General features: G+C 25.9%; 6 protein-coding genes across 6 annotated transcripts; all 6 read left to right on the plus strand.

Moving 5' to 3' along the window:
• Positions 1-1,681: 1,681 nt before the first annotated feature.
• Positions 1,682-3,193, plus strand: OCT59_025299 (uncharacterized protein; the record flags this gene model as incomplete). The annotated part of the gene is made up of 2 exons (XM_066137525.1): positions 1,682-1,935; positions 2,005-3,193. The coding sequence occupies 2 exons, from the start codon at positions 1,682-1,684 to the stop codon at positions 3,191-3,193; spliced, it is 1,443 nt and encodes a 480-aa protein (XP_065991996.1).
• Positions 3,194-4,949: 1,756 nt separating this feature from the next.
• OCT59_025300 (uncharacterized protein) lies at positions 4,950-6,462 on the plus strand (the record flags this gene model as incomplete). The annotated part of the gene is made up of 2 exons (XM_066137529.1): positions 4,950-5,203; positions 5,271-6,462. 2 exons carry the CDS (start codon positions 4,950-4,952, stop codon positions 6,460-6,462), a joined length of 1,446 nt encoding a protein of 481 aa, XP_065991997.1.
• A 5,831-nt stretch (positions 6,463-12,293) lies between these two features.
• OCT59_025301 (uncharacterized protein) lies at positions 12,294-13,801 on the plus strand (the record flags this gene model as incomplete). The annotated part of the gene is made up of 3 exons (XM_066137532.1): positions 12,294-12,547; positions 12,616-12,629; positions 12,945-13,801. The coding sequence occupies 3 exons, from the start codon at positions 12,294-12,296 to the stop codon at positions 13,799-13,801; spliced, it is 1,125 nt and encodes a 374-aa protein (XP_065991998.1).
• An 879-nt stretch (positions 13,802-14,680) lies between these two features.
• On the plus strand, positions 14,681-15,294 carry OCT59_025302 (uncharacterized protein; the record flags this gene model as incomplete). Its single annotated transcript, XM_066137542.1, has 3 exons — positions 14,681-14,782; positions 14,852-14,934; positions 15,003-15,294. 3 exons carry the CDS (start codon positions 14,681-14,683, stop codon positions 15,292-15,294), a joined length of 477 nt encoding a protein of 158 aa, XP_065991999.1.
• A 29-nt stretch (positions 15,295-15,323) lies between these two features.
• OCT59_025303 (uncharacterized protein) lies at positions 15,324-16,187 on the plus strand (the record flags this gene model as incomplete). Its single annotated transcript, XM_066137546.1, has 1 exon — positions 15,324-16,187. One exon carries the CDS (start codon positions 15,324-15,326, stop codon positions 16,185-16,187), a length of 864 nt encoding a protein of 287 aa, XP_065992000.1.
• Positions 16,188-16,806: 619 nt separating this feature from the next.
• On the plus strand, positions 16,807-18,916 carry OCT59_025304 (uncharacterized protein; the record flags this gene model as incomplete). The annotated part of the gene is made up of 4 exons (XM_066137554.1): positions 16,807-16,840; positions 16,922-17,133; positions 17,369-18,077; positions 18,159-18,916. 4 exons carry the CDS (start codon positions 16,807-16,809, stop codon positions 18,914-18,916), a joined length of 1,713 nt encoding a protein of 570 aa, XP_065992001.1.
• Positions 18,917-20,193: the final 1,277 nt, after the last annotated feature.

Raw genomic sequence — 20,193 nt, forward strand, 5'->3', positions numbered from 1 at the left:
TTTGGCAATTTGCATGTGGATTTAATCAATAAAGGTAAGGACCATATGAATTCCATTCACCGTACTTGTTACCAAAGAAGGATAGTTGAAATTTGTGATAAACTATCATCTATTTATGGGTATATTTTCTTTTATGGTCCTGATGGAACTAATGTAGGATGGAAGGGCAGTGTTTGTGGATAGTTGAGAGATGTTATTAAAAAAAATTTAGTTTTTTAAAAAATTTAGTTCTCTTGAAAAAATTTAGTTCTCTTGAAAAAATTTGTTTCTTTTTATTTTTATTTTTTTTTTAAAAAAAAAATTCGTTTATTTTCTCTTCATATAAATGTCTGCTTCAAATAATTTTGGAGGATTCACGTGAGAATTACTAATAGTAAAACTAAAATGAAATCTTTTTTATGTTACGTTTTTATATTTAAAGATACATATTTTGTCATAACAAAAATTTAGATGATTGATTTAATTTATTATGTATGAAAATTCATCTTTGAAACAGTTTCTCGTATTGCTTACAGGGATGAAAACTAGCTGGATTGGCTTTTTAGGTATTTACTTATGTGTCAGAGGTGTGGATTGCTTTATCTTAATACACGATATAGTAAATTTAAGAGTGTTGTTAATAATAAAATAAAAAGGGAAATTCGATTCGGATTGAATTTTTCATCCGATCGGATGGATTTTCGATCCGAGTTGAATTTCTTCTCCATTTTATAATTGAACCGGATTTTAATTTTACTATATTGCGCATTGGAGTAGAATCCGAAGTATATCTCAAAAAAATTCTAGACTTTAATTAATTAAATCTATGTATAATCGTCAAAATGTGTCCATCCGTCGATCCTCGGATTGGAACTCTGTGGGTGTGATGGTGAAAATCTAAAAATCACACAGTAATATTTAAATACTTTAAATACTATAATATAAATTTTTTTTTTTTTTTTTTTTTTTTTGGTAAACGTATATAGTAATTTTATTAGTAAAAGTAACGCATCACAAATACATAATAATTTATAACAACAATACTTGAAATTCAAGATCATACAATCTTGAACCCCTCCATACCAAAGCCATGGGTTATCTAACCAAGGCGCGGATAAACATAACCAAAGATAAACTAAAATAAAATTATTACATCTGTATGAAAACTATCCTAATCTTACTATAATATAAATTCGAATGAATTATATTCATCTAAACGCAAATATTACAATTAGTATAATTTTTTATTCAATCAGAAGTCCGTGTTTCCATTTTTTTTTGTCCCTTGATAAATTTATCCGAATTTTCCGTAATAGTACAAATGAAATAATTTTATCCTTCGTAATAAAATCGCCGATCACTATAGAGAGTTAGATTAGGATTTAGGACCACGAGTTATATATAGGTCAGGGGAGATCGGCACACATTGACTATTAGCTCTACGCATTTTCTTCAGGGCCGGCACTATGTAATGCTGGTCGGCATTATCCACAAATGGAAGTGATCTACTTGATTTTGGCTCATTCAAAGCAAATAACCAAGACCTGACCTTTCTATGGATAGCTCTAGATCCTGGTAGATTGTTCCTATTTTGGAAGTAAAGCCATCATCATCTGCAGTTGGTGTACGTACTGCTTAACCATATATGATATCTGAAATAACTATAAATAATTTTTTTTTAAAAAAAAAGAAAAAAGAAAAAATGGTTACTCAATTTTTTTCGAAATTAAGTCAAAATTATATTGAATTATTAAAAGACGATGAATATTATGACGTCACAATTGAAGTTGGTGAAGACCCTAACGTAAAAATATTTCGTGCTCATATGAATATTTTATGCTATCGTTCACCATATTTGCGACGAGCCTTGGCTTCAAACAAAAAGAATAATGACAATGTTTTGTCTCATATCAAATTACCAAATGTATCACCGGAAATCTTTCAAATAATTTTAGAGTAAGTTATATATTGTGATATACATAACATTGAATATTCAAATTATAATTTATATTTTTTTTATAATAGGTATATTTATGGTGGTATCCTTTCATTGGATGAAAAGGACACTTCAGACCTTCTTAAAGTTTTGGCTACTGCAGATAAGCTTAGTCTTCAAGAGCTAGTTGATTATTTACAAGGATATTTAATTGAAAATAAGTCCGAACGGCTAGAACAATATTTTGAATTTGCTCAACAAATTAGCTCAAATTCTAATAATTTATTAAAACTTCAAGAATTTTGTACAAATTTAATGGTTCAGTCTCCCAAAAAAGTACTAAAATCATTAAATTTTACTTCACTTACTGAAAAATCTTTAATTTCGATTATTAAAAATGATGATTTACAAATGAAAGAAATTGAAGTATGGGAACATGTATTAAAATGGGGTCTTGCACAAAATCAAATTCTCATTCCAGATCCTAAAACTTGGTCTGATGATGATTTTAAAACAATGAAAGATACTCTACAACATTGTTTATCCTTCGTTAGATTTTTTTGTTTATCACCAAAAGAATTTTCACAAAAAGTTCTTCCATATCAAAAACTCTTAAATCAACAACTTTATGAAGATATATTAAACTTTTATTTGGATCCTGAAAGTGTATCATCTCATAAAATTCAACTTCCTAGAAAAATTAAAATTAATGAAAACATTGAAGAAATTATTTGTCCACGAATCGTTAATTCTGGTATTATTTCAACTATTTCAAAATGGATAGATAAAATAGTTATTAATGATAACAATTTTAATGAAGCATATTTACCATATAAATTTGAATTATTGTTAAAAGGAAGCCGAGATGGATTTACCCCTAAAAAATTTCATGAATTATGTGATAATAAACCTAATACTGTTACATTTATTAAAATAAAAGAAACAGAAGAAATTATTGGTGGGTATAATCCGGCAATATGGAAATCTTCTCCTAGTTCTTGGGGTAAAGCTAGTGATAGTTTTATTTTTTCTTTTAAAAATAAGAATAATTTTAAAGATGCAATTTTGAGTAATTTAGAAAATAAGGAATATGCATTTTGGTTCAGTTCTACAGCTGGTCCACATTTTGGTAATGATATTGTTATGTATGCTTCAAATGTATCTTCAGATTATAACTCCACTTTCTATCGTAAGTGTCGATATAACAAAATGATAAGAGATCGTATAGGTAAATTTACTTTAGAAGATTATGAAGTGTTTCAAATAATAAAGAAATAAACGTAGTAATTAAGTATGAATTTTATTTAAGACAAAATTATAATAATAAATACTGGATTTATGCACATTATATGTATCATTGGAACAAAAAAATAAATAAATTATTACTATATTTACGTTACTAACTCTCGTTATGATTAATAGAGATTCCATTTGAAATTGGGTTACATTTATAAATTAAGTAAATTAGAATATTCGAATTTTGAGATCCGAATTTGTTATGAGATTAGAAAAATACTGAGATTCGATTCATTCGAATGTTTCGATTGTAAAATACAATGCAAAATGCATTTTTTTAATTTTTTCAACTATAAAATTATAATAAAATCCATAATACGTAAAAGAAAAATAGTCTAAAACGCACATACAGTAATATTTAAATACTTGAAATACTATAATATAAATTCGAATGTCCATTTGAGATTTGAATATCATGTGAGATTCGATAAACATTCATTGAGATTAGGGATGGCAACGGTCGGTCACGGTCGGTTATCGGTCGGTCATAACCGGTTAAGGGCCTTTGACCGACCGACCGTTTTGGCTGACCGTTTTTCTGACCGTTTGACCGACCGTTTAACCGACCGTTTAACTGTTTTTTTTAATGAATTTAATTAAGAAAAAACGTTAAAGTGTTTTTTTTTTGATTAAATCCACTAAAGAAATGTTATAACAACTTTTTTTATTGATTAAGTTCGTAAAAAAATTGTTAAATAATTAAATGGTCAGTTAACGGTCGGTTAAACGGTCGGTCAAACCAGTCGGTCAAACTGGTCGGTCAAACCGGTCGGTTAAACGGTCGGTCAGAAGCCTTTGACCGACCGATATCGGTCACGGTCATAACCAGTCATGACCAGTTAATAACCGTAACCGTTGCCATCCCTAATTGAAATATGATTTATATTAGAATTTACATATTATATTTTTTTCAGATATTCGAATTTCGGACTTTCAAGTGGAAACTTTATCATGAAAAATATATCTAAATTAAAGTTTACATGTAAAGCGTAAGAGAATGAATTATATTCATCTAAACGCAAATATTGCAATTAGTGTAATTTGTTATAATTAATATACTCAATCGGAAGTCCGTGTTTCCATTTTTTTTTGTCCCTTAATAAATTTATCCGAATTTTCCGTAATAGTACAAATGAAATAATTTTATCCTTCGTAATAAATCGCCAATCAATCATAGCTTGTTGAACAGGACCCGGGACCCGAGTTATATAGTATATATAGGTCAGGGGAGATCGGCACACATTTACTATTAGCCCTACGCATTTCTTCAAGACCGGCACTATGTAATGCTGGTCGGCATTATACACAAATGGAAGTGATCTACCTGATTTTTTTTTTTTTTGGCTCATTCTAAGCAAATGACCAGGACATATGTATAGCTCTGGGTCCTGCCTATTTTGGAAGTAAAGCCGTCATCATCTGCAGTTGGGCGTACTGCTTAACCATATATGATATCTGAAAGAGAGCATAGTAAACATGTAGTGTATGGTTGGCTATGTATGTAGGGTATGGTTAAACATCACATATAAAAGTATCACGTATCCGTGGTACAGAATAGAACGGTCTAGACCTTTCCTTATTTGGTAATAAACAATATAGATCTGTATGGAACGCGTGTGAAATTTTGCATACCCTACATACATAGGTATGCATACACTACATGTTATCGTAACACCCTATCTCTGAAATAACTATAAATAATTCTTTTTTTTAAAAAAAAAAAGAAAAAAAGAAAAAAATGGTTACTCAATTTTTTTCGAAATTAAGTCAAAATTATATTGAATTATTAAAAGACGATGAATATTATGATGTCACAATTGAAGTTGGTGAAGACCCTAACGTAAAAATATTTCGTGCTCATATGAATATTTTGTGTTACCGTTCTCCATATTTACGACGAATATTAAAGTCCAACAAAAATAACAATGATAACGTTTTAACCCATATTAAATTATCAAACACATCACCGGAAATCTTTCAAATTGTATTAGAGTAAGTTAAATATCATGTTATATATAACTTTGAATATTCAAATTATAACTTTTATTTTTATAATTAGGTATATTTATGGAGGTATTCTTTCATTGGATGAAAAGGACATTTCAGACCTTCTTAAAGTTTTGGCTACTGCAGATAAACTTAGTCTTCAAGAGCTAGTTGATTATTTACAAGGATATTTAATTGAAAATAAGTCTGAACAGCTAGAACAATATTTTGAATTTGCTCAACAAATTAGCTCAAATTCTAATAATTTATTAAAACTTCAAGAATTTTGTACAAATTTAATGGTTCAGTCTCCTGAGAAAGTTCTTAAATCATTAAATTTCACTTCATTTCCTGAAAAATCTTTAATTTCACTTATTAAAAGTAATGATTTACAAATGACAGAAATTGAAATATGGGAACATGTATTAAAATGGGGACTTGCGCAAAATCCAACTCTCATTCCAGATCCTAAAACTTGGTCTGATGATGATTTTAAAACAATGAAGAATACTCTACAACATTGTTTACCCTTCGTTAGATTTTTTTGTTTATCACCAAAAGAATTTTCACAAAAAGTTCGTCCATATCAAAAACTCCTAAATCAACAACTTTATGAAGATTTATTAAACTTTTATTTAGATCCTGAAAGTGTATCATCTCATAACATTCAACTTCCTAGAAAAATTAAAATTAATGAAAACATTGAAGAAGTTATTTGTTCACTAATCGTTAATTCTGGTATTGTTTCAACAATTTCAAGATGGATAGATAAAATAGTTATTAATGATAATAATTTTAATGAATCATATTTACCATATAAATTTGAATTATTGTTAAGAGGAAGTCGAGATGGATTTACTCCTAAAAAATTTCATGAATTATGTGATAATAAACCTAATACTGTTACATTCATTAAAATAAAAGGAACAGAAGAAATTATTGGTGGGTATAATCCAGTAATATGGGAAACCCCCCAAACGAGTTCTTGGGGTAAAACCAAAGATAGTTTTATTTTTTCTTTTAAAAATAAGAATAATTTTAAAGATGCAATTTTGAGCAAAGTAATAAATTCTAATTATGCACTATTGTTTAGTTCTATATCTGGTCCATATTTTGGTGGTGATATTAATATAAATGCTTCAAATGAATTTGTAAATTATGACACCACTGAATATTATATTAATTTTTATGAAAAAAAGATAAGAGATATTGAAGGTAAGTTTATTGTAGAAGATTACGAAGTGTTTCAAATAATAAAAAAATAAATGTATTTTAAAGGATGAATTTTATTTAAGACAAAAATATAATAAATATTGTATTGATACGCATTATATGTAACAAAGAAATAAATAAATTATTGCTATATTTACGTTACAAACTTTCAGTTATTAAATAGATTCCGTTTGAAATTATGATATTCAAATGTTCATTTATAAATCAAGTAAATTAGAATATTCGATCATAGAATTTTGAGATCGAAATATACTATGAGATTTGAATATAAATTGCAATCTTAAGATATAATGCAAAATGCTTTTGTTAATTTTTGAACTATTACTTTGATTTTTATAATAATTGAGATCCTATTAAAGTTCATAACACGTAAAAGGAAAAAATACTAGTCTAAAACGCACATACTGTATCCATTGAGATATTATACGAATTATATTAGAATTTACATCTCACATATTTTCAAATATTCGAATTTCAAGACTTTAAGTGGAAGATCTACCATAAAAAATATATCTAAATGTAACTTTGCTATGCAATGTCAAAAATTTACATATAAATTGTAAGGGAATTAACTAAACGCAAACGTTACAATCAGTGTAATTTGTTAAAATTAATGCATTAAATTGGAAGTCAGTGTTTCAGAAGTTGTTTCTATCTCTAAACTGTGTTATCAAAGCCAACGTTTTTTTGACCTTAATAATTTTATCAGAATATTCTGTAAATGAAATAGTTTATTTCCACTCATTAATTTGTATAAAAAAGTCCTTTGTAATAAATTTATCACCGATCAATCATTAATTGCAATAGCTTGTGAACAATGATCTATCTTAATTATATGATTGTAAGAAAAACTTATTGTTCATTAAATTCATTATAATATTACTGCATATTAAAAATTTGAGAAAATCAATTTTCAAGGCTAAGAAATTTTGGATTTAATTTATATAAATTTATGATTTTACTTTAAATAAAAAGCTTTGCAATTAGTATAATTACGAATTCATTAGATTTAATTGAAGTAAGCAAGATTTGTGATAGGATGATTAAAAAGCATAATTTCAATACGTATTATAGTTAACTTTCCAAGTTAGAGGCGATATTATTTAATACTTATAATAATTGTTAATTTAATTATAATTGATAGCTGTTTAAGTAATTATTATGTTTATTAAATTATCCAATTTTGTAACGCGCAAATTTAAATAACAATCGACATAAAAGGAGTTTAGGTTTGACGTTTTAGATAAATTTAGCGCCTTATAAAAAAGCTTAGATTTAAATAAAGGTGATGGAAATTCAATATGCTCGACCATTTATTGGTTCGATCAATAATTAAACTTAATTAACTTAATTAAGCCCTATAAAAATGAAATTGTGTTAAATTCGTTTAATATTTGTGTTCATGTATAAAAACGTCTAAAAAAGCATCGTTTTATCTGATTTATGTCTTATTACAAAAGAACAAAAATTAAACAAAATGGTGCTTTTTTAGACATTATCACACGAGCACAAACTTTACAGAAACTTAAAGATCGTAGCGATGGCTTAATGCGCAGTAACTGCGTTATAAATACATAGTGACCACATTATGTAATCGTAAAGAAATTACATATATGCAGTTACTGCGCATTAAGCCATCGCTACGATCTTGCAGTTTCTGTAAAGAATATAAAACAAATTTAACACATCTCGTTTTTATAGGGTAAGTGAGATGATGAATTTAATGAAAGGTTATACTGTAGATAAGAACTAAAAAATTTGAGGGGGAAGGAATAATTTAAACAAACATGATATTTAACATATTAAAAATTTCAAGAAACTTCGGTAAATTGTGGAATATTCGGTACCACTCAATTTTAGAAAAAATAGGGGATGATTTAAACATATGTGAACATATGTGTTTAAATATATAAAAAACAATAAATAATAAATAAATAATAATTGATAATATAAAATCATCCCGAATAGTATAAGTGTATAACTAACTATAAATTAATTATAAATTAATTTTTATAGGAACTTTAGTTATAATTTTTTTGATTAAATCTATTGTTGTGAAAATAATATCATTAGATTATCTCACATAGAGCCTTTAGTTAAGATAAATTAATATACGGCTCTATAGGACCATCATGTACACGTTGTACCAATATTCTGCACGTCATGCTTAATATAGCGATTATAACGTGCTCAATATTATTAAATGCAAATTTATATAATTATGAAGTTTATAAAATACAGTATATGATTATAGATATTATTAAAAATGCATAAAATAAAAAAGATAATATTTTAATATTAGCATAACAATCAAATATTCATAAAAATATATTATTCTTTCTTTTGACATTATTTATGTACTAAAAGATTCAATAAAGGTGATTTAGAAAGAGAAGAAGAAATAAACTAATAAAGTATAAAAAAAGTTTAATGATGGTCATTCTGATCCGTATATTAATATTGTTATTGTACGGGCGTCATGCTTAATAATGATCTGATGTGGCACTCCGTGCCACATCATACCATTATCAAGCACGTTCGTACAATAACATACAAATAATTTTAAAGGCATCATTTATAAAAAAAAAAATCAACGCTTTCTTTTATGGGGATTTCTAAAATGCTAATTATCTTAAAGTTAGAGCTTCGACCCGGATAATCCTAATGCTGTTATGGGATTATCCGTTTCGAAAAAATTGTATCCAATATTCTGTGTCAGTTAGTTACGGATAATTCGAATAAAAATTATGGGGGCATTTGGATTATCCTAAGCTTATTTGCGCAACAATTAATCGTCATAATTAATTCAAATAAAATTCATATTTCAATATCATATTATATATTTATATTACATTTTCGCTTATTAAATAATGTATTTAATTTTACTTAATCAATTAAACATTCTACCAACCATGTTTAGCATAAAGGTGCTTAAAGATTTTGAAGAAGACTGTTCACAGTCACTTGTGGCATATTCGATATCTTGCATTTTATTATTTATATCATTTTGCACTAATGTGGCTTCATTATTATTATTGGTAGCCATTTTTAGAAGAGTTAAAAAGCATCAAGAAGCTTAATTTAACCTTTATTTATTAAACCTAGGATATCGAAAGTATAATCCGGATAATCCTATGTAAAAAAAAACAATATACGGATACCCACCGGATATATTGATAAATCCTAGAGCATTCTAGTTACATTACCCGTTAAGGAAAGCTTTACTTAGAGTTTGGATCCGTTATCCGTTTGAATATTCAATTTACAGTTACGAATAAATGGTTGAAACAAAAATTTTAGAATAAGCATTCTTCGGATATCCGACGGATACTTGGATTTTAAATCCATTACTACAACATTACATTACAAGAATAAATTATTAAATTTTATCTCATTGGCTTAATGACGACCTACTAAACCATTTAAATTTGCAGTCTTTCTTTATCCATAAATCTGAATGATCATCCAAATATTAATATCCGTTCAAACAACGGATCAAAACTATTCTTTCTCCGACAAATGAATATTCTTTACAGACTTTACACTGAATTAATTTTCTTGGTGGTAATTTCTTCTTCATTTCTTACATATTTCTTTATGTCGTTTAATACAAGATTTTCGCATTCTTTTATTACATATTTCTATATTAGTAACTTTCCATTATCGAATTTATACTGTACATACTTTGTATCAGTTGGTTACTAGTTTAAAAAATTTGTTCGTTACTTAAAATTTGTAAATTTATATATTATGAACAATATAAAAATGTTATCATCACTGAAGTGGCGAATAAAAAATATTATGTTATGAAAAGCGATATTATTAATATTCAGAATGATGTAACTCTTATGTTTTTCACGTGTAATTTATGATAAAATGATGGATTACATTATGCTTAGATTCATCTAGACTGACGCTTCTTATTGGTTTATACAGATTTTTATATTTTGCTTATACTGTAGATCTCTGTTGATCGCGATGTTTCTCAAATTCTTTTTTACATAACTTGTACAAAGATTTATAGGTTGTGTTAATTGTCCAAAATAATTTATAAAATATTTATTTGAATCCAATTTTAGATAAGAATGATCATTTAAAATTAAATATTTATGCAAATATTTATTAAACTTGTATTTTTATTTTATGAGCTTCTCACTATTTAATAATAACAATATATGGATATACCAGTACACCCGTTCAATATGATCGCTCATATTCATGATAATTATAATGAAATATGCATAAGAACATAACAGATAACTGTTAATTAAAATAAAATTAACAAATAAATTATAATTACAATCAAATTAAAAAAAGGATGGATAGATAAGGAACAAAAAAATTTTAATAACTACATTTAATAGAGAGTCTATTGAAAGTAAATGTTTTATTATGTAATATTCACACTTCTCTTGCATACCAAATTCGTTAAAGAACTAAAGATATCAGATATGATAACTTGTGATTTCAGAAATTTAATGGTGACAAGATTTTTCTGAGCTAAAATTTTGAAGAAATTTAAGAATTAAACTAAATAGGAAGCGTAAATAATTGAATATATTTTTTCTTTTTATTTGCCCCTGCAGATTAACTAATGAAAGTGACTATATATAGAGGGTTTTTTAACATTGTGATTATAGAGGAGAATTTTTGCATAGCCATATAAGTATATGGAAAAGTATGAGGGTTTATATGGTGTGATGACGTGATTGTACGGTGAGAGACTGTTCCTATTTTGGATCATCATCTTTGATGACCACGTATCGGCCGCATCGCCAATCTTTTTCTTGTAAAACGAAACATAAGACAATGTCAGAGAATACAAATGAATATAAATCGTTTTTTAAAGTGTGCTGCCAAACAAAAGACAATATTAAGTTTTTAGGTGAAAATAATGAAATAAAGACTTCGTGTAAAGATTGTAGAAAAATAACGAGTTTCTAAACGATAAAAAACGAGAATAAATCACAGCCGAAGCTCATAGAGAAACTATTATAACCAAGAAATGCCATATTACTTGAGCGACTTTCTACATTTTTTTAATATTATTATTATTATTATTATTAAATATTATTTAGCATTTTTTTTTTAATTTATAGTCATAAAAAGAAAAATCAGACGATGTAAACAGATAAAAAGTAATTTTTTTTTTTAGTTACAAATGTTGTTATTATTATTATTATTATTAGAGACAACTGGTCTAGTAGTCTATTAGTCATTTTTCATCATATTAAACATTATTTAATGTATAGGTTCGAAGAAAGAGACTTATCCCTTACTCTCAAAATCTATCATTACAATTTAGTTGACAAGAACTTGTAGAAGTATTGATTTGATTTTCACAGTTTTACTACACTCTTCACAATCCATTAAGACATTATTAGATGACTAAAAACTAATATATAAAATAAATAATTTCCCTATTTCTGACTCAAAGAAAAAATAGTTAGAAAATATTGTGGCTAATTTTATTGAGCCAAATAGAAGAATATGAACGATTAACAATGCCGAGATCATGGAAAGATAAGAATAAAAATACATTTTATTGAGAATAATAAAAAAATGTGTACAACGAAATTTAAAAGTTTTTAATAAAATTCAATTAATTTTTAAATATATTCTTTAATGAATAAAACAATAAAAGTTATATTAAAAAATTATGTATTCTTTGTAAAAATTCGAGTGCCAAAATCTGGAAAATTAAACATCACATGATTTAAACACTATCATGTGATTTACGTGACGTCGTGACGTGACGAGGTTTCAATGGTTTCATCATCTGCAGTTGGCGTATGCACTACCTACTATATATGTCATCTGAACGCCAAAAAAAAAAAAAAATTTTATTAAAAAAAAAAGAAAAATGGTCACTCAATTTTTTTCGAAATTAAGTCAAAATTATATTGAATTATTAAAAGATGATGAATATTATGATATTACAATTGAAGTAGGTGAAGATCCCAACGTAAAAATATTTCGTGCTCATAAAAATATTTTATGTTACCGTTCTTCATATTTACGACGAATATTAAAGTCTAACAAAAAGAACAATGATAACGTTTTAACCCATATTAAATTATCAAACACATCACCGGAAATCTTTCAAATTATATTAGAGTAAGTTAAAAATTATGTTATACAATAACTTTGAATATTCAAATTATAACTTTTATTTTTATAATTAGGTATATTTATGGAGGTATTCTTTCATCGGATGAAAAGGATACTTTAAACCTTCTTAAAGTTTTGGCTACTGCAGATAAGCTTAGTCTTCAAGAGCTAGTTGATTATTTACAAGGATATTTAATTGAAAATAAGTCCGAACTGCTAGAACAATATTTTGAATTTGCTCAACAAATTAGCTCAAATTCTAATAATTTATTTAAACTCCAAGAATTTTGTACTAATTTAATGGTTCAGTCTCCCGAAAAAGTACTTAAATCATTAAATTTTACTTCACTTTCCGAAAAATCTTTAATTTCGATTATTAAAAATGATGATTTACAAATGAAAGAAATTGAAGTATGGGAACATGTATTAAAATGGGGACTTGCCCAAAATCCAACTCTCATTCTAGATCCTAAAACTTGGTCTGATGATGATTTTAAAACAATGAGTAATACTCTACAACATTGTTTACCCTTCGTTAGATTTTTTTGTTTATCATCAAAAGAATTTTCACAAAAAGTTCGTCCATATCAAAAACTCCTAAATCAACAACTTTATGAAGATTTATTAAACTTTTATTTAGAACCTGATAGTGTATCATCTCAAAACGTTCAAGTCCCTAGAAAAATAAAAATTAATGAAAAGATTGAAGAAGTTATTTGTTCACGAATCGTTAATTCTGGTATTGTTTCAACAATTTCAAGATGGATAGATAAAATAACTATTGATGATAACAATTTTAATGAATCATATTTACCATATAAATTTGAATTATTGTTAAAAGGAAGCCGAGATGGATTTACCCCTAAAAAATTTCATGAATTATGTGATAATAGACTTAAAACTGTTACGTTTATTAAAATAAAAGGAACAGAAGAAATTATTGGTGGATATAATCCTGTAATATGGGAATCTTCTGTTATTTGGGGTGAAACCAAAGATAGTTTTATCTTTTCTTTTAAAAATAAGAATAACATTAAAGATGCAATTTTGAGTTATATAAAAATTTCTGGGCATGCAATAGCTAATCACCCTGAAGTTGGACCAAAGTTTGGCCATGATATCATTATAGGCGCTCAAAATGCATTTACAGATTATGATGTCGCTCAATGTAAGAAGCATTATTATGAAAAAAAGATAAGAGATAGTGAAGGTGAATTTATTATAGAAGATTATGAAGTGTTTCAAATAATAAAGAAATAAAATGTAGTATTTAAAGGATGAATTTTATTTGTGGCAAAATTAGAATAAATACTGTACAGTATTTATGGTACACATTGTATGTATCATTGTAACAAAGAAATCAATAAATTATTGCTATATTTACGTAACTAACTCTCGTTATTAAATAGAGATTCCGTTTGAAATTGGGTTATTCAAATGTTCATTTATAAATTAAGTAAATTAGGATATTCGAATTTTGAGATTCGAATCTGTTACGAAATTCGAAATATACTGAGATTCAAATGTTTCGATCGTAAAATACAATGCAAAATGCATTTTTTTAATTTTTTCATCCAATAAATAAAATTATAATAAAATCCATAATATGTAAAAGAAAAATAGTCTAAACACACACAATCACACATACTGTAATATTAAAATACTTTAAAACTATAAATTCGAATGTTCATTTGAGATTTGAATATCATGTGAGATTCGATAAACATTCACTGAGAATTTGAGATAGAATTTACATATTATATAATTTTCAGATATTCGAATTTCGGACTTTAAAGTGGAAACTCTATCATGAAAAATATATCTAAATTAAAATTTACATGTAAAGCGTAAGAGAATGAATTATATTCATCTAAACGAAAATATCACAATTAATGTAATTTGTTATAATTAATATATTCCATTTTTTTGTCCTTTAATAAATTTCTGTAATAGTAGTACAAATGAAATAATTTTATCCTTTGTAATAAATTACAATTTATCTTAACTATAGAGAGGTAGACTGTTCCTATTTTGGAAGTAAAGACTGTCATCATCTGCAAGTTGGCGTACGTACTGCTTAACCATATATGATATCTGAAACAAACTATAAATAATTTTTTTTTTAAAAAAAAAGAAAAAATGGTTACTCGATTTTTTTCGAAATTAAGTCAAAATTATATTGAATTATTAAAAGATGATGAATATTATGATATTACAATTGAAGTTGGTGAAGACCCTGACGTAAAAATATTTCGTGCTCATATGAATATTTTGTGTTACCGTTCTCCGTATTTACGACGAATAATAAAGTCCAACAATAAGAACAATGATAACGCTTTAGCTCATATTAAATTATCAAACACATCACCGGAAATCTTTCAAATTGTATTAGAGTAAGTTAAATATTATGCTATGCATAACTTTTGAACATTCAAATTATAATTTTTATTTTTATAATTAGGTATATTTATGGAGGTATCCTTTCATTGGATGAAAAGGACACTTCAGACCTTCTTAAAGTTTTGGCTACTGCAGATAAGCTTAGTCTTCAAGAGCTAGTTGATTATTTACAAGGATATTTAATTGAAAATAAATTCGAACAGCTAGAACAATATTTTGAATTTTCTCAACAAATTAGCTCAAATTCTAATAATTTATTCAAACTTCAAGAATTTTGTACAAATTTAATGGTTCAGTCTTCCGAAAAAGTACTTAAATCATTAAATTTTATTTCACTTCCTGAAAATCTTTAACTTTGATTATTAAAAATGATGATTTACAAATGAAAGAAGTTGAAGTATGGGAACATGTATTAAAATGGGGACTTGCCCAAAATCCAACTCTCATTCTAGATCCTAAAACTTGGTCTGATGATGATTTTAAAACAATGAGTAATACTCTACAACATTGTTTACCTTTCGTTAGATTTTTTAGTTTATCACCAAAAGAATTTTCACAAAAAGTTCGTCCATATCAAAAACTCCTAAATCAACAACTTTATGAAGATTTATTAAACTTTTATTTAGATCCTGATAGTGTAACATCTCATAACATTCAACTTCCTAGAAAAATTAAAATTAATGAAAAGATTGAAGAAGTTATTTGTTCACTAATCATTAATTCTGGTATTGTTTCAACTATTTCAAGATGGATAGATAAAATAGTTATTAATGATGACAATTTTAATGAATCATATTTACCATATAAATTTGAATTATTATTAAGAGGAAGTCGAGATGGATTTACTCCTAAAAAATTTCATGAATTATGTGATAATAAACCTAATACTGTTACATTTATTAAAGTAAAAGGAACAGAAGAAATCATTGGTGGATATAATCCATTAGAATGGGAATCGTCTGTTATTTGGGGTGAAACAAAAGATAGTTTTATTTTTTCTTTTGAAAATAATAAGAATTTTAAAGATGCAATTTTGAACAAAGTAGTAAATTCTGATCGTGCATTATGGTTCAGCTATACAACTGGTCCATATTTTGGTAACGATATTAATATAATTGCTTTAAATCATTATACAGATTATGTCACCATTAAGTATTGTAAAAGGTTTTATGAAAAAAAGATAAGAGATAGTGAAGGTGAATTTGCTATAGAAGATTATGAAGTGTTTCAAATAATAAAGAAATAAATGTTACAGTACTGTACGCGATAAAAGAAAAATTGAAGATATGTATCACGTAATACTACAGTAATAATTACATTAAAATACTATAATTAATTTTTTTTTAAACAAATTTAATTTAGCAAATGTCAGTAAACATAGTTTACTCATTTTCATTTTTGATGCTAAATACATTCGCAGTCAATAAATCTAAGCATTTGTCAAAATATACATATTATTTGTAACATCTGTACATATATCGTGTACAACATGTATCATCTTTTAAAACGCGTATCAATGTGTCAGACTGATAAAAGTTGAGTCATTTACTAAACAAAATTACTGAAATTAAAATGAATCTTTAATCTCTTAAGCTATATATGACTAATTTCTAATGATATGATTTTAAACAAAATTTTATCATACCATATTTGGCAAAATGATTAAGTTCTTGTTGGTCTTTGTCAATATGATAAAGAATAGATTTGATTATTATAAATGTAGTGTCAATTTTTTTTCACTTTGATGTTTCAATGTGTCAGTCTGAGTCATACTATCCACAAAGATTTTTTTTATTTAAGACATTAAACTCTCATCACAATTTTTTTACCACAATTTTTTTAATTTTTAAAACCACAATTTTAATATGAGCACATCTGAAAACTACATTGGTCAAAATGGTAAATCTTGTAAATTGTATTTTAATTATAATATTAATAATTATTCAAATCTTTCAATCTTACTATTTTCAATCTTTCTAGCCATTATCTCTTATTTTAAAAATAGTAATAGTAATAAGACAACAAAGTCATATTTAGGGTTCTTGAAAAATCACCATGATATTATTATTACTTCAATTGCTACTACTACAACTCTTTTAGACAATTGGAACAAACTTGATAATTATTGGGCTGTCCATTTTTTGAGAGAAGGAAAGAGAGAAGGAAATGATTTTCTTGATTTAAAAAATAAGGTGTGTTTTTTTTTTATTTTGCATAAGTTAGGGTAACCCCTAAGCAACTACGCTTACCTTAGGGAATTTACTGGGTTCGACAACCTTGGTAACCACTCCAAGTTTCTCAATTCAGGTGTCCTAACTTCTGTTGTTGATATAAGTCTGCTAATTCTGGAGGAGGAATTGGCTATGTACCTTCTTCTATCCTAAATAAAATTTAAACACACTACTAACAATGTCTTTCTTATAACAGGTGACTGCAGAACGATTACGTTATGCAAAAACATTAAAAATATTCTGGCAAAAAATTATTAAGAAATATGAAAAAAATTCAATATCTGCTCATTCTGCTGAAAAAGAAAATTTAGTACCTGCTAATTCTTCACATTCACAAAATATCATTGAGAATTCTGATAAAAATCATTTTATTCCTATTGAAAATCAATCCATTTTTAATTCATCTCATTCTTCTAATTCGTCTCATTCAAAAGAAAACATTGAAATTCCTATTAAGGATCATTCTATTTCTACTACTAAAGATCATTTCATTTTTACTAAAGATCATTCTATTTCTACTGAAAATCATTCTAAAAATTCTCAACTTATCAATTTCTGTTATGATATTCTTCAGGAACTTGATATTAAATCTAATATTCATCCATTTTATGAATATAATGAAGAGAAAATTTCGAATAAATTTATAAAAAATCCTATGGATTTATTTACAATAATTTCAAAATTAAAAAATAATCAATATGCAAGTATTGAAGAATTTGAGAATGATATTCGTCTTATATTTCGTAATTGTTATATATATAATGATATAGGAAGTGAAATGCATATTTTAGGAGAAGAATTAGAATCAACTTTTAATAAGATCTGGACTGAAAAAATTGGTATTCAAGTTAAACAAAAAGAGAACTTAAAAAGAACACGAGATAATGATACTGATTTATCTTTTGGTAATTATAATAATAATATTTTTTTATTTTTATTATTCATTTATTCATTAATTTTTTTGTAATTATTTATTTATTTACTAGAACTTGTAACAAAACAAATTAAAATTTTAGAACAAAACAGAGATAAGTTAGTATATGGACAAGTTGTGAATGATGCTCTTCTTATTATTTCAGCATATGAAAATCTTGTTGCTGATAATATTATACCTTTTATTGAACTTTTAAAAACATTCTTATTAACGAGATCACAGATATCATTATCTTCTGCTGATGAATCTGTTCTTCAAGCAATTGTTGAAAACCTTTTACCATTAAAATATTGTATTCCTGAATTATCACTAGTAATGGATGGTACAAAATTAAAAGGATTTGGTCGATTTGGATATTCAGATATTTTTATCTTAAAAGGAATAGGAAATAATAATATTAGTTTGGAATTAAAGTATATTTCATTAATTGGATTAATTAAAAATCAAAAAAAAAAGTTTAATACAAATGATTTAGAAAATTTAGATAAAATTATCGAAAAAGAAGATGAAACAATTCTACTAAAAAGATCATATGAATATTGGTCAAAAGAATATAATGAAACTAAAAAAATAACTATAGAAGAAGTATTAAATAATGGAATTAATCAATTAAAATCATATATGAATATTATTTCAAAAGGAAAACCAATTGATTATTATAGTTCAGGAATATTTGATAAAAGAATTAAAATAACTAAATCAAATCCTAATAAATTAAGAGGATTTGTTGTATTAGTAATTGGTTTTCGACGTATTTTATGGAGATCTGTAGAAGAAATAACATCTAATTATTCATATGAAAAAATTTAAAATATATTTTTTTTTTAATATATTATAATTTAGATTTATATAATATAAAATTAATAAATTTAATTATTAATAATTAAATTAATTTCCATTAATATTCATATTTTATAATTTAAATTATATAAAATATAAATTTTTTAAATAATTAAATTTACATATTGTTATAAATAAATTATATAAATAAGAGTAATATAATTTTAAAAGATAAAGAATTAGCAAAGAAATCATATGATTTAATACTATTTTAATTGGTTAATATTTATATTGCATAAATTGACATAACTTAGACTAAGTATGAATTTTTGATGCATCATATAATGTGATGATAAACAAAAAGTTCTTTCCCCAAAAAAGAACCAGGAAAAGGATAATAAGTATAATACTGTGGAAAAATCCTTGGAAATATCACATGTAATCGATCATATGCTTAATATATTAGCTAGTACACCTATTGATATACGATATCATTCTCAGCATTATGAAATGTGATAAAGCTATAATAAATGATCCTTTTTGTCAAATCTATGTTGAAATTGGAACGAATATACTAATATTTCGAAGAGACTAAAAAAAGTATAAGTGATAAATTACTATGATAATCTCAAATCTTATTATTATACAAAATATTTAATCGTATTGATATTAAAAGTAAAATAAGTAAAATGTAAAATGTGAAAATATACAATTATATGGTTTACTTAGAGACCCATAAAATCTCCAGAAGATCCTCATGCAAAAAGAACTATTTGATGTAAAATTCCTAGCAGATCCCAATGTAAAAGAATTACCTAATGTAAGATCTCTGGATATATTAGAACTACTTGATGTAAGACCACCTGATGTATTGGAACTACTGACGCAAAACCTCCAGAAGATCTCAGGCGTATAAGAGAAATACCGTAAGTATTTCCATCGTAGAACTTCTGCAAGTACTTTCTTGACGCAATACTTTCATAGAATCCTTCAGACTTGGGATTTCTGTAGTATCCACTTACATAGGATCTATTAAAGAACCTCGATCATTTCCACCGAAACTTCCTAATCTGAACCGGTATATCAGTGGTATATCCACCATATCCACCGCCGAAACTTTTAATGACTGTTGACTTCTATAAAAAAAGTCTTAATTATTGGAAATTTCAAAATTATTTATTTTTATTAAGAGTATCTTATATATTTGAAAATTTTGCAAATGATAACTTTTTTCGCATTACAAAATATTGTAAGTATTCATTAAAATACATTTTGCGATTAAAAATAAATTATATATTACCTGTTAT

This window comes from Rhizophagus irregularis, chromosome 5, assembly GCF_026210795.1.
Source record: "Rhizophagus irregularis chromosome 5, complete sequence".
Classification (NCBI taxonomy): domain Eukaryota; kingdom Fungi; phylum Glomeromycota; class Glomeromycetes; order Glomerales; family Glomeraceae; genus Rhizophagus; species Rhizophagus irregularis.